Here is an 11,403-nt window from a genome sequence, read left to right as displayed (position 1 = left end):
GGTGGACATGAATGGTCTCGAGATATGTTGAGATGGTGTTTATATCGTTGTAGTGGTAGGTGTTATGCAGAGTGTAGGCAGGAGTTTGTCTGGGGGGTGAGGTTTCTGATGGGGTTATGTCTGGTGGATTGGAGTTTAAGACCAAGTAAGGAGGCTAGCTGTATAGTGTTTGTTGCGTTCTGTCATTGCTTGTTTGTTTGGGAAGGGGGATCTGCAAGTAGAGCTCATGGAAGTGTGAAGTATGTGTAAGCTTTTTCTTTCTGCACTGGGGTTAGTTTTAGAGTGTTTTGAGTGGGAGGGATGTAGTGGTGTTGCATGGAATTGGGTACTAAGTATGTTGAAGTATGAGGATCTTTGTTTCATTGTGAAGGTGTCGCGTTGCCAGGCAACCAGGTATTGTTCAGTGAACTGTATTGTCTGCTCTGCACCTTTGTTATATTTGCTTCTGAGAGAGAGTGGAAAACCAAGCAGGTGAGACATAGTTTACTGTTGAGCGGATGAATTAGTGCGGGATTATCATCATTATGAGCATTATGAAATAAGTCGATTTTTCTTTACATTAACAGGAGCTGAAGTGTGTTTACCTGTACAAAGTAAGCAGGATGACTTATTTTTTTTTTATTACACCTGAAAAACACGGTATTGTAAGGTGAAACTGATACATCAGATACATATTTTTTTTTTTTTTTATATAAGTAATTCAGTATATCTTGAGAGGCAGTACAGATAAAGGAACAACTAAAGTGATCAGCAAAATAACTAGCATATGTAAGAATACAGTAGCAACTTGGCGAAGGTCGGTCAGCCCTTGTAACACTTGACTACGGCTACAGCTGTATACTTCTAAGGTAGAAGATCACAAACAAGCTAGAAATAATCTGCTGAGGCAATTTTATTATTTCATCTTTAAGAAAAATTATGATGTCCACATTATCAGAGTGCTTTTACCTCATTCACCAACATACCATTGTTTCAGTGTGTTAAGGACGATTATTACTTCATGATACAAGGTCACCTGAATAGTTCTTTTAAGGCCGTAGATCTCATGCTAATTAAGAATGTTAATGATTTAGTTTTTTGTACAATAAGAACAAAGGGAGTGGGTCAGTACCACGCTGTTTAGTCTCATTGGAATGGCCTTCCTCTGTTGACCCACTCGAATATACGTTGTCCTCTTGTGACTCGTGAGATTGGCTGTTAGAGGCTATAGAAGGATTATAAAAATTCTCCTGGATCCATTTACTTTCTGGGTTGTACAGTTATTAGTAATTGGTCGTTGAGCTGGCGCAGGGTTTGAAATTGGCCTTGGAACTGCAATAGGATTTGCAGGTTCGAATGCATCGGAGGGTTCAGATGGTCTGTGAGCTGAACTAGGATCATCCAATGGCATTATCGCAGAGCTTTCAGGTGCAGTAGGATTTTGCTGTGGTGGTAGAATGTCCGTAGGATTTATCACTGGCCTGTGAGATGGAGAAGGGCTCATCTCCCGTGTGGGATCATTAACAGTAGTGATTATCTCTGGTCTGTGTGATGCAGGGCCTGTCAGAGTGGTGAGAGATGGGAAAAGGAATATCACTGGTATGTGAGATACATTATGGTTTTCCTCACGTTTTGTCAGGGTAACAGGTATTGAAACTGGTCTCTGGTGACTTGCATCAGGTCTGTTGTGTGCACTCCTCAGAGTGTTAGTTTTGGTACCAGCGCTACGGGGAACTAGGGTTGTGGTTATGGTTGTTGGGATTATAATGCCAGTTCTTAACGGCCTTCTGACTACAGTTGGTGGGGCGGCAGCGCGTCGTCTTCTCGCTAGTGTGAGAGGCGTAAGACCCTGTGCTCTATGTGCATCGTCTGTCATAGGAGAAGAATTTTGGTTTTGATCTGTTTTCCACTTCGGTTCAGAGTTGTCTTTCATGACAGGGGTTACTTGATCTTCCACGGGCTTACTGTTAGGATCAGATTTATTTTTCAGGATACTGTCCCTTCCACGTAAGACACTGTTGGCTTGTGTAATCATTGCATGATCCGTATTGCTTTCCTCCATATCCCAAGCCCAGGCTCTCTGAAAGTTGTTAGATCTTAAAACAGGTTCATCAACTGAATTTTGGGAATTCCTAGTGGTATGTGTCCTCTTCAACGGTGTCTTGAACTTCTGTGCTGTTTCCTTGACTGCTTCAGAATCCTGTATCAGGTGAGACATCTGATTTATTATAGGCATGTAAACCATCCCAGTCTGTGGCCAAATGTTAGTTACTCTCACAAATGGTACGTCCAGTCGTTCTGCCTCATGATTCCAGATCAGCATGTAGTGCAGCTTATCCTGCTCCACCACAGGGTACTCCTGGCTATTTTTCAGCGGTACCTTTGATAGTAGAGTTGAGCTGACAGTATGAAGATCTGATGACGGAACACCATAAGTATGAGAAGCAATTAGTTTAGACCGTGTTGATATTGCTGGTCGGTTAAGCAGGGGTGTACCTTGATTTTGATAAGATATACTTACAGGTATTACGCTGTGTTGATTTGAAATCTCACCAGATTTAGCATCGTCCGCTACAAAGGGTAAAATCATTATCTCTTCACTGTTTCTTGGCACGGACATGGTATGAGTGGAGTATTGTAAGGATGTGGTCGTTTCTGCCCCATTCTGAGTGGTGCCGGCAGCTGTATCTGGAGTCGTCATCTCTTCTGTAGTGTTATCCTCAAGTGTAGGGTAGACACCTCCTCCTGTGACAGTCACTATTCTTGGCATGTGTACTGTTCTTCCAGGAGAGGCGAGTAGGTCCTGATTGGTGGACATGTCAGCAGTGTCTCGTGATCCCATGTCCTTTCTCGTGTCTTTCTTCCACATAGAGTCCTTTTGTGCTCTCAGGAACAAGTCTGTGGGCTAAGATCATTTTTGTGAGAACTGTATTATCGTTTTAAAACTGAGTTATGCAGTAAACAAAGGTATTTTGCAGCATTGCAAACTGCTGAAATATTTTAGCATCATTTTCCTTTCATTTCCTAAGTAGTGTTAGGTTAGGTTAGGTGTGTGAACTAGTGTTTTACAAGTCATAGGGTACTGCTGTATCTGTGAAACAACTTTAACATGTTTTTTTCAAGGTCATGTACTGTGTGCAGCAGACTGATTATGATGACACGGGAAGTAAATCATTTTTATCGGATACTGTGAATTAGTGAAAACTTTGTGTGGATGGCTTAGATGGGGAGATGATATTGTTGACCAAGTTTCCTACCTTGTCCCTACCATGAGCTTCACTATTTTTTTCCTTTATTTTTACTGTAATTGATTGATCTTGAGCGAGGCAGGCAGATCTCAAAGCAAGTTGATCTTTGTTTCATAGATTTTTTTTTCTTTATAAAGGTGTACAATTTACTAAGGATCGTTTAGGAAGACTTTTGTAATGGCTATAGAGAACTCACCCATAAGAGAGTTGGTGAGGGTTCACTAGCTGTTACTGCTATCACCGTCATGGCTGTCATGCACATCATCTGTTGGTGAAAATCACATATCAGTAATATAGTGGATTTATATTTGTAAATAATTGCACATGCCCCAGGATTCGTACCCGTGTGAAATTCTCGACAATCTGGTAGCGAACCCACTTGGCTGTGACATTTCAAAGGTCGTCCATCTCAGACCATTTTCTGTGATCGTGAGATGCTCACATGACCTGATGGGCAAAGGGATTCCAACCTTGGTCAGATATTGGACAGTCAGGGTCGTGTATCCTCTCGGCTGGACTGGCTCTCAGGTCTCCCATCTCACACTACATTCTATGGTCCTGCGATCCCTGGCCACCTCGCGAGACCTAATGGGCCAGGGCGGACCCAGCCGTTCTTGGCCTCAGACACACTCTAAATCGCACCCGAGAAGTTACGCTTCCCGATCGTCAGGTATTTGACCAGGGTTCGAATCCTGGGTGTTTGCAACGATTTCCTGTAATAAGAACATGGTAGAGATTTACATTTATGTACGTTTTCTATGTTTCGAAAATGTTTCACAACAGTGTTCTGTTGCCTTCAACAACTTACTAATGTCTGTTTCTGAAGCGAACATGAATTAGAAGAATTAGGCCATGTCAAAACAAGAATGATCCGTTAGTAGTTTCATACATTAGAACCATTGAAGAAAGGTTTTGTTTTGGTAGTAGGAGCAAGTTGATGTGGTTTTCACCAAGTGCATTGAATATAAAGGCTGTGATGGTCAAACATGAGCGTCAGTATTGTTAGTGAAGGGGGAAACCTACTTTATTATTACGTGCGTCCTCTCTACCTTCATTAGTCTTGTACGTATGCAAGGACCTACTTCCTGTCCCTCGGGGTTCTCTCAATCTTTGTGAGGCTCCCACAGCACTCGGCTGGTCATGTCTACTGGTCGCAACCTACAGGTCATGAAAGTGTTGGGAAAGATATCATTACAGACAGAATACCGTTATATTGTATAGAACATTGGTATCAAAGACCGTTTTTCATTTCAGATATTTGTCACTGTTTGTAAGTTAGATTATATGTATTTTGATAAGATACGTATATGTAGAAGGTGGTAATTCTCTCATGTATGAGTTATGAAATCATATGTCACTACAAAAACTTGATTTTTCATTCCAGGAAAAAGTGTGGAGGCTTCGGTTATGTAGCACAGGCTATGGCAGGTGGTCGGACTCCGTGTTGTGTTGCAGATATTCCTCTTCTGCCTCATGACACTCACACCTGGATGACACTTACGAACATGGATGATTACACCAGGTGTTATGTTGCTGCTGTTACTGCACTGCCCGATGACACTTACACCAAGGTAAGCAGTACCGTGTGTTGTGTTGAGGATGTTCTTATTCTGCTAGACTTTACTCACACCAGGATAAGCGATGCCATGGAGCATCACTTGTGCCTGATGACGTATGTGAGGGGATACCATGGGTAGCTGGACTATGAGTTGTGTTGCTGATCCTACTGTCGTGTTGGACAGCACTTCTACGTAGGTAACTGATGCCATGGGACACAACAGGTGGTTGGACCACTTGTTTTATTGTGTCTTGATCGACTACTCTCATTTGGGTAAGCAATTCATTATAGGCTATATAAACAGTTAGAGAGTATTTTGTGTATGCTTTAACTGCTGAAGAAGGTTTTAAGACTTTTTCTAGTGGTGGTTATAACTCGATGATGGCAGCCATAATGCCTCTCTCTGGTAATAGACCAAAGCCTAAACAGTGCCATGGTTATTTTCTAGAGTACTCCATGAGATAATTGGTCTTGATTACATGCTGAATATTATGCTAGCTTCTTTGACTGGCCTTGAACCTATCTTGGTTCATTTTATGGTCAGATGAAAAGGCCATCTTCACCAAACTGTTATCTTCACTGAACTACATCTTCACAACAAAATCATCATTACACCGTGACACCATTTAACTTTGATCTGAACCCTAAGAGTCAGGTCACACCACCTCACACCACATATAGTCCTCAAACATTTCATTCCAAACACATCCATCCTCCTTTGTACAATCCTGTCTACATCTTTTGCCTCCCTTCCAAGCTCACTTACTTGTACCATTCTCTTCTCGCCGACATTGTTTACTGTTTTTCGAAAACCTCTACAGATCTTCACCTTCGCCTCCACAAGATAGTGATCATACATCCCACCAGCTGCCCCTCTCAGCACATTTACATCCAGAAGTCTCTCTTTTACACGCCTATCAATTAATACATAATCTAGTAATGCCCTTTGACCATCTCGCCTACTCACATACGTATACTTACCTATATTTATCTCTCTTTTTAAACTAGATATTCCCAATCGCCAGTCTTTTTTCAGCACTCAACTCCACAGGCTGTTCACCATTTCCATTCATAGCACTAAATACCCTATGCGTACCAGTTATACCCTCAACTGTCACATTACTTGCCTCCGCATTTAAATCACCCATCTTTAATACCTGGTCTCGTGCACCAAAACTGCTGACACACTCACTCATCTGCTCCAAAACACTTGCCTCTCATGATGTCTCTTCTCATTACCAGGTTCATAAGCACTAATAGTCACCCAATAGTCACCCATCTTTCGCCATCCGCTTTCAGTTTTACCCATAGCAGTCTAAGATTTATTCCTTACACTCTTGTCACATACTCCCACAATTCTTATATATATATATATATATATATATGTATATATATATATATATATATATCCTTGGGGATAGGGGAGAAAGAATACTTCCCACGTATCTTTGCGTGTCGTAGAAGGCGACTAAAAGGGGAGGGAGCGGGGGCTGAAAATTCTCCCCTCTCGTTTTTAATTTTCCAAAAGAAGGAACAGAGAAGGGGGCTAAGTGAAGATTTCCCCTCAAAGGCTCAGTCCTCTGTTCTTAACGCTACCTCACTAACGCGGGAAATGGCGAATAGTATAAAAAGAAAAGAATATATATATATATATATATATATATATATATATATATATATATATATATATATATATATATATATATATTTTTTTTTTTTCTCGCAGTTTCCCACGTTTGCGAAGTAGCCGTGGGAACCGACGAAGAAGAGGATTCGTTCGTTCATATCAATTCTCTAGATGTCATGTGTAATGCACCGAAACCACAGGGCCCATCCACAACTAGGTCCTACACATCTTTCTATGGTTTCCCTCAGCTACTTCGTATGCCTTGGTGCAGTCCATTGACAGCACGTCGCCCCCAGTATACTACATCGCTCCAGTTCACTCTTATCTCGTGCACGTCTTTCATCCGCCTTCTTGGTCAGGCCTTGAGCACTGAATATTATTTATTCCATTCTCTTGCCTCCAAAATCGTCTCTCTCTTCTTGTCCCCTTCATTTCTGACACATCTCTCCTCTATGTCAACCTATCCTCTCGTTCTCTCTTTGTGGTCAAACCATTTCAGCTTACGCTCTTCAGCTCTTTCAGTCATACCCTTCTTATTACCGCACTTTCGTACCTTATCATTACTTATTTCACCAACCCTTCCCGCACCACATATTGTCTTCGGACATTTGTTTTCAACACTTATTCACGCTCTTCCAAAGACTCATCTGTAGCCCATGCCCCACATCAGTGCAACATTATTGTGACAACTATGACTTCAAACCCATTTTCGACCTCCACATAGTGGCCTCTCTTGCCATACATTCCTCAGTGCTCCCAGAACCTTCGTTCCCTCACCCACCCAGTGACTAACCTCAGCTTCATTGGTTCCATTAGCTTGCTGTCCTGTCTCCCAAGTGCCTAAAACGCATAATTTCCTTCGCTCCGTTTTCACCATTCAAACTTACCCTAACTAACCTTCTCTTTGCATTGCTAAACCTAATAACATTGCTTTTGAATTGAAATTTATTCTCAACTTTCAGCTTTGCAGCTTCGCACTCGAATTTGGCACTAGTGCCGTGTCATCAGCACACAAATGACACCTCCAGGCACCCCGTCACCCTACAGACTACATCCATCTCTGCCCCTCTCGTCAAGACCTATGCATTTACCTCCCTCACCACCCTACTAGATAAATCGCATCATAGGGAATTGTCATAGGGCGCATGACCTTAATAGTAAGGGAATTTCATTCTGGAGTGTGGTGTGGTGTTGCTGACACACTGTGAACAATACAGACTTTCTCAGGGCTGACAAGTGATCATAACTTTAATGCGCGGATGTGTTGATTGCAGGACCACAGAGTGGAGTCTCTCTCTCTCTCTCTCTCTCTCTCTCTCTCTCTCTCTCTCTCTCTCTCTCTCTCTCTCTCTCTCTCTCTCTCTCTCTCTCTCACACCAACGAGTACGTTTTAGGCCCTTCCATACAGTTGAGAGTGACCACCCTGGTGCTGCCACCATCACCAACACTAGAGACAGTGTTTTTAAGTTGTTTTTCATCTTCATGTTTACGTGTTCCCAAACGTGCATTACATCTGGAATTAACTAAGACACAGCTGCCCTAACCTTCTTACGCGTATTTAGGAGATTTATCGCCGCTAGGTATTCATCCTATAATGTCTGTCAACGGCACCAACTTTAGAAACACATCCAAAATTTTTGAAAGTCTTCGTCGTTATCAAGTTAAGGCGTCAGTTTGACAGTCTTGAGAATTGAATAGAAATTGACCTCACCAGTAGCACCTTGGATGGGTAGCTTCCACGAAGGACTGGAAGAAGCCGTCTAACATTTTCTTCGTTATGTCTCGTTCAAGACTATAAATGGTTTCAAAGGATGAGTCAACAACTGTGGTAGTTGAATTGGAAATGGGAGAGAACCTTGATTCCCTTACCTGTGTAGAGGAGGATGTTGATGGCACTGTCTCTCTCGCTCTTTCTCATTTGATTCATGGCATAAGATTATACAGAGGACAGTATCTCGGTTCTAAAGAACTTCACAGTTGTAGAATCTGATAATAAGACGGGCGGGAATGTAGAAAACAGGTCATCTCACCAGCTCTTGAGAAATTCTTGAGTGCTCAGCCACCCAACATCTACACTGCTAATTTCAAGCCGGGTGATTTAGTGATAATTGAAACCTGGTGATTACGTTGAGTCCCTGCCATTCATTATGACATGACTGGAAGCATTAGATTGGTTCAAGTGATCCCCACAGTCGTAGAACTCTTGACGAGGTAGGAACCTCTCGAGGTCCACAGTATGTCACGGTCTTCAAAGAATTGGTCATATGAGACTGAAATGACTGTAAGAAAACTAAGGCACTGAGCAGCCCAAGATGCCTAGGCTGCCAGCCGTGTACTCGTCGAAACAAACTTACTAAACGTTTAACTGTATCAAACAGAAGAGCACAGTGTGAGGGAAGGCCGTGCAGGCATTCACACTGGTAAATGTACGACTCAAAATCGCTTTTCCATTTCTCCTGATCCTCGCGATGTTCGAGAGTTGACGGAAGGGTCTCAAGCTGCCCTTCCTGGATTTAACATGGAGGAATTATTACAACAGTACATTGATGTATTAATGTACGGTTGTAAATTTGAAATTGTATCGTATATGTGTGTACACTGTCCGCGTACAATTGTCTGTAATTGAAAGGAACTGTACAGTATAAATACGACGGCACGCGTCTTCCGAAAAGATACAAAATTGCGTTTTCTTTTTCTTCACATTTCTTGAAACTGTACATTTAAGTAGTTGTGTGCTGAAAAATGCACTGCTGATTTCCGGTTCCTGGTCTTCAAAGCAAGCTTGTAAATGCCCATCACTAGCAAGCTGATCTAAGTACCTCCCTGTATAATATTGGAGTCTAGTGGGGAACTGGTCGACCAGATCAGATTTGTCTTGATAATTCTTTGGTATTTATAGCCATATTGTCTCAGGGTGTTCCTAGGAGAATTAGGACGAATTGGGGTTGATACTGACAGGCACAGAGATGTGACGTTGACTGGTGATGTATGTTCTTAACTTTACCTCTTGCCCGCCAGGTCAGTAAGTACTGGAATCAAATCTTCAGTCCTCACAACAGGCTCTGAATAGTGAGATCTTCGACGCTCAGAGAAACGTAGAATGTTCGATTCATTTTTTTTTTTTTTTTTAACTGCGCCCTCCGTTGATCAGTCTCATGATATTAGGTACAGTAATTTGCTGGTGATTGTAAGAACTGACCTGTCTTGGGTTTTATCTGATAGTGTTCGGGTTGGATCAGCTGAGTGAATCCTACATGATTCGTGTTGGATCAGATGAGTGAGTCATACATAGTTCGTGTTGGATTAGCCAAGTGAATCATATATAGTTCGTGTTGGATCAGCCGAGTGAATCATACATAGTTCGTGTTGGATCAGCTGAGTGAATCATACATAGTTCGTGTTGGATCAGATGAGTGAATCATATATAGTTCGTGTTGGATCAACTGAGTGAATCATACATAGTTCATATTGGATCAGATGAGTGAATCATACATAGTTCGTGTTGGATCAGCTGAGTGAATCATACATAGTTCGTGTTGGATCAGCTGAGTGAATCATACATAGTTCGTGTTGGATCAGCTGAGTGAATCATACATAGTTCGTGTTGGATCAGCTGAGTGAATCATACATAGTTCGTGTTGGATCAGATGAGTGAATCATACATAGTTCGTGTTGGATCAGATGAGTGAATCATATATAGTTCGTGTTGGATCAGCCGAGTGAATCATACACAGTTCGTGTTGGATTAGCCAAGTGAATCATATATAGTTCGTGTTGGATCAGCCGAGTGAATCATACATAGTTCATATTGGATCAGATGAGTGAATCATACATAGTTCGTGTTGGATCAGATGAGTGAATCATATATAGTTCGTGTTGGATCAACTGAGTGAATCATACATAGTTCATATTGGATCAGATGAGTGAATCATACATAGTTCGTGTTGGATCAGCTGAGTGAATCATACATAGTTCGTGTTGTATCAGCGGTGTGAATCATACATAGTTCGTGTTGGATCAACTGAGTGAATCATACGTAGTTCGTATTGGATCAGCCGTGTGAATCATACATAGTTCGTGTTGGATCAGCTGAGTGAATCATACATAGTTCGTGTTGGATCAGCTGAGTGAATCATACATAGTTCGTGTTGGATCAGCCGTGTGAATCATACATAGTTCGTGTTGGATCAGCTGAGTGAATCATACACAGTTCGTGTTGGATCAACTGAGTGAATCATACATAGTTCATATTGGATCAGATGAGTGAATCATACATAGTTCGTGTTGGATCAGATGAGTGAATCATATATAGTTCGTGTTGGATCAACTGAGTGAATCATACATAGTTCATATTGGATCAGATGAGTGAATCATACATAGTTCGTGTTGGATCAGCTGAGTGAATCATACATAGTTCGTGTTGGATCAGCTGAGTGAATCATACATAGTTCGTGTTGGATCAGCTGAGTGAATCATACACAGTTCGTGTTGGATCAGCTGAGTGAATCATACATAGTTCGTGTTGGATCAGCTGAGTGAATCAGGCTAGTGAAGTTATGTGAATGTAATCTTAGTATCAGTTTTTGATTTCCATGATGTATAATTTCGTGTAGATATTGTACAGGTTGATATGATTCCTTTTAAAATATCGTATTACAAAATCAAACTTAGTGACAAGAGAGTGAAAGTCAGTGATGGTCCGTGGGTAAATCATATCTAAGGCTTGAGATGGAACAGCAGGCGGGTCTTCACGGTGAACCACAGGTCAGCGTGTCAAAGCACAGCCCAAGAAAAATCCCCTCCACTTATCTCATGATGAAAATATTTCTCTAATACTCGGGGGGCTGTCGAATAAAGCACCGGGGTTGATGTGATAAGTCCAGGAAAAAAAAAAAGCAAAACAAGAAACTAGATCTTTCAAGGCTCGCTCAGTGGTTCAGTTCGTCGGTGTCTGAAGCAGGTTTCGAGACGTCTTTAAGAATCTGTCAGGT

At 41.7% G+C, this 11,403-nt stretch overlaps 1 protein-coding gene across 1 annotated transcript in view; it reads right to left on the bottom strand.

The window, feature by feature from the left end:
• Positions 1–643: 643 nt before the first annotated feature.
• The window catches only part of LOC139762214 (uncharacterized), a 36,239-nt gene continuing 25,479 nt past the window's right edge, over positions 644–11,403 (bottom strand). Inside the window, exons 2-3 of the mRNA XM_071686836.1 lie at positions 3,424–3,492; positions 644–2,884 (exon numbers count right to left, since the gene is read on the bottom strand). Of these exons, the coding sequence (XP_071542937.1) occupies positions 1,205–2,884; positions 3,424–3,492 (1,749 nt within the window). The 3' untranslated portion in view covers positions 644–1,204. The remainder of the gene's footprint in view (positions 2,885–3,423; positions 3,493–11,403) is intronic.

The sequence above is a fragment of the Panulirus ornatus genome, chromosome 3 (genome assembly GCF_036320965.1).
Source record: "Panulirus ornatus isolate Po-2019 chromosome 3, ASM3632096v1, whole genome shotgun sequence".
Classification (NCBI taxonomy): domain Eukaryota; kingdom Metazoa; phylum Arthropoda; class Malacostraca; order Decapoda; family Palinuridae; genus Panulirus; species Panulirus ornatus.
This window is presented reverse-complemented; position numbering and strand designations above follow the sequence as displayed.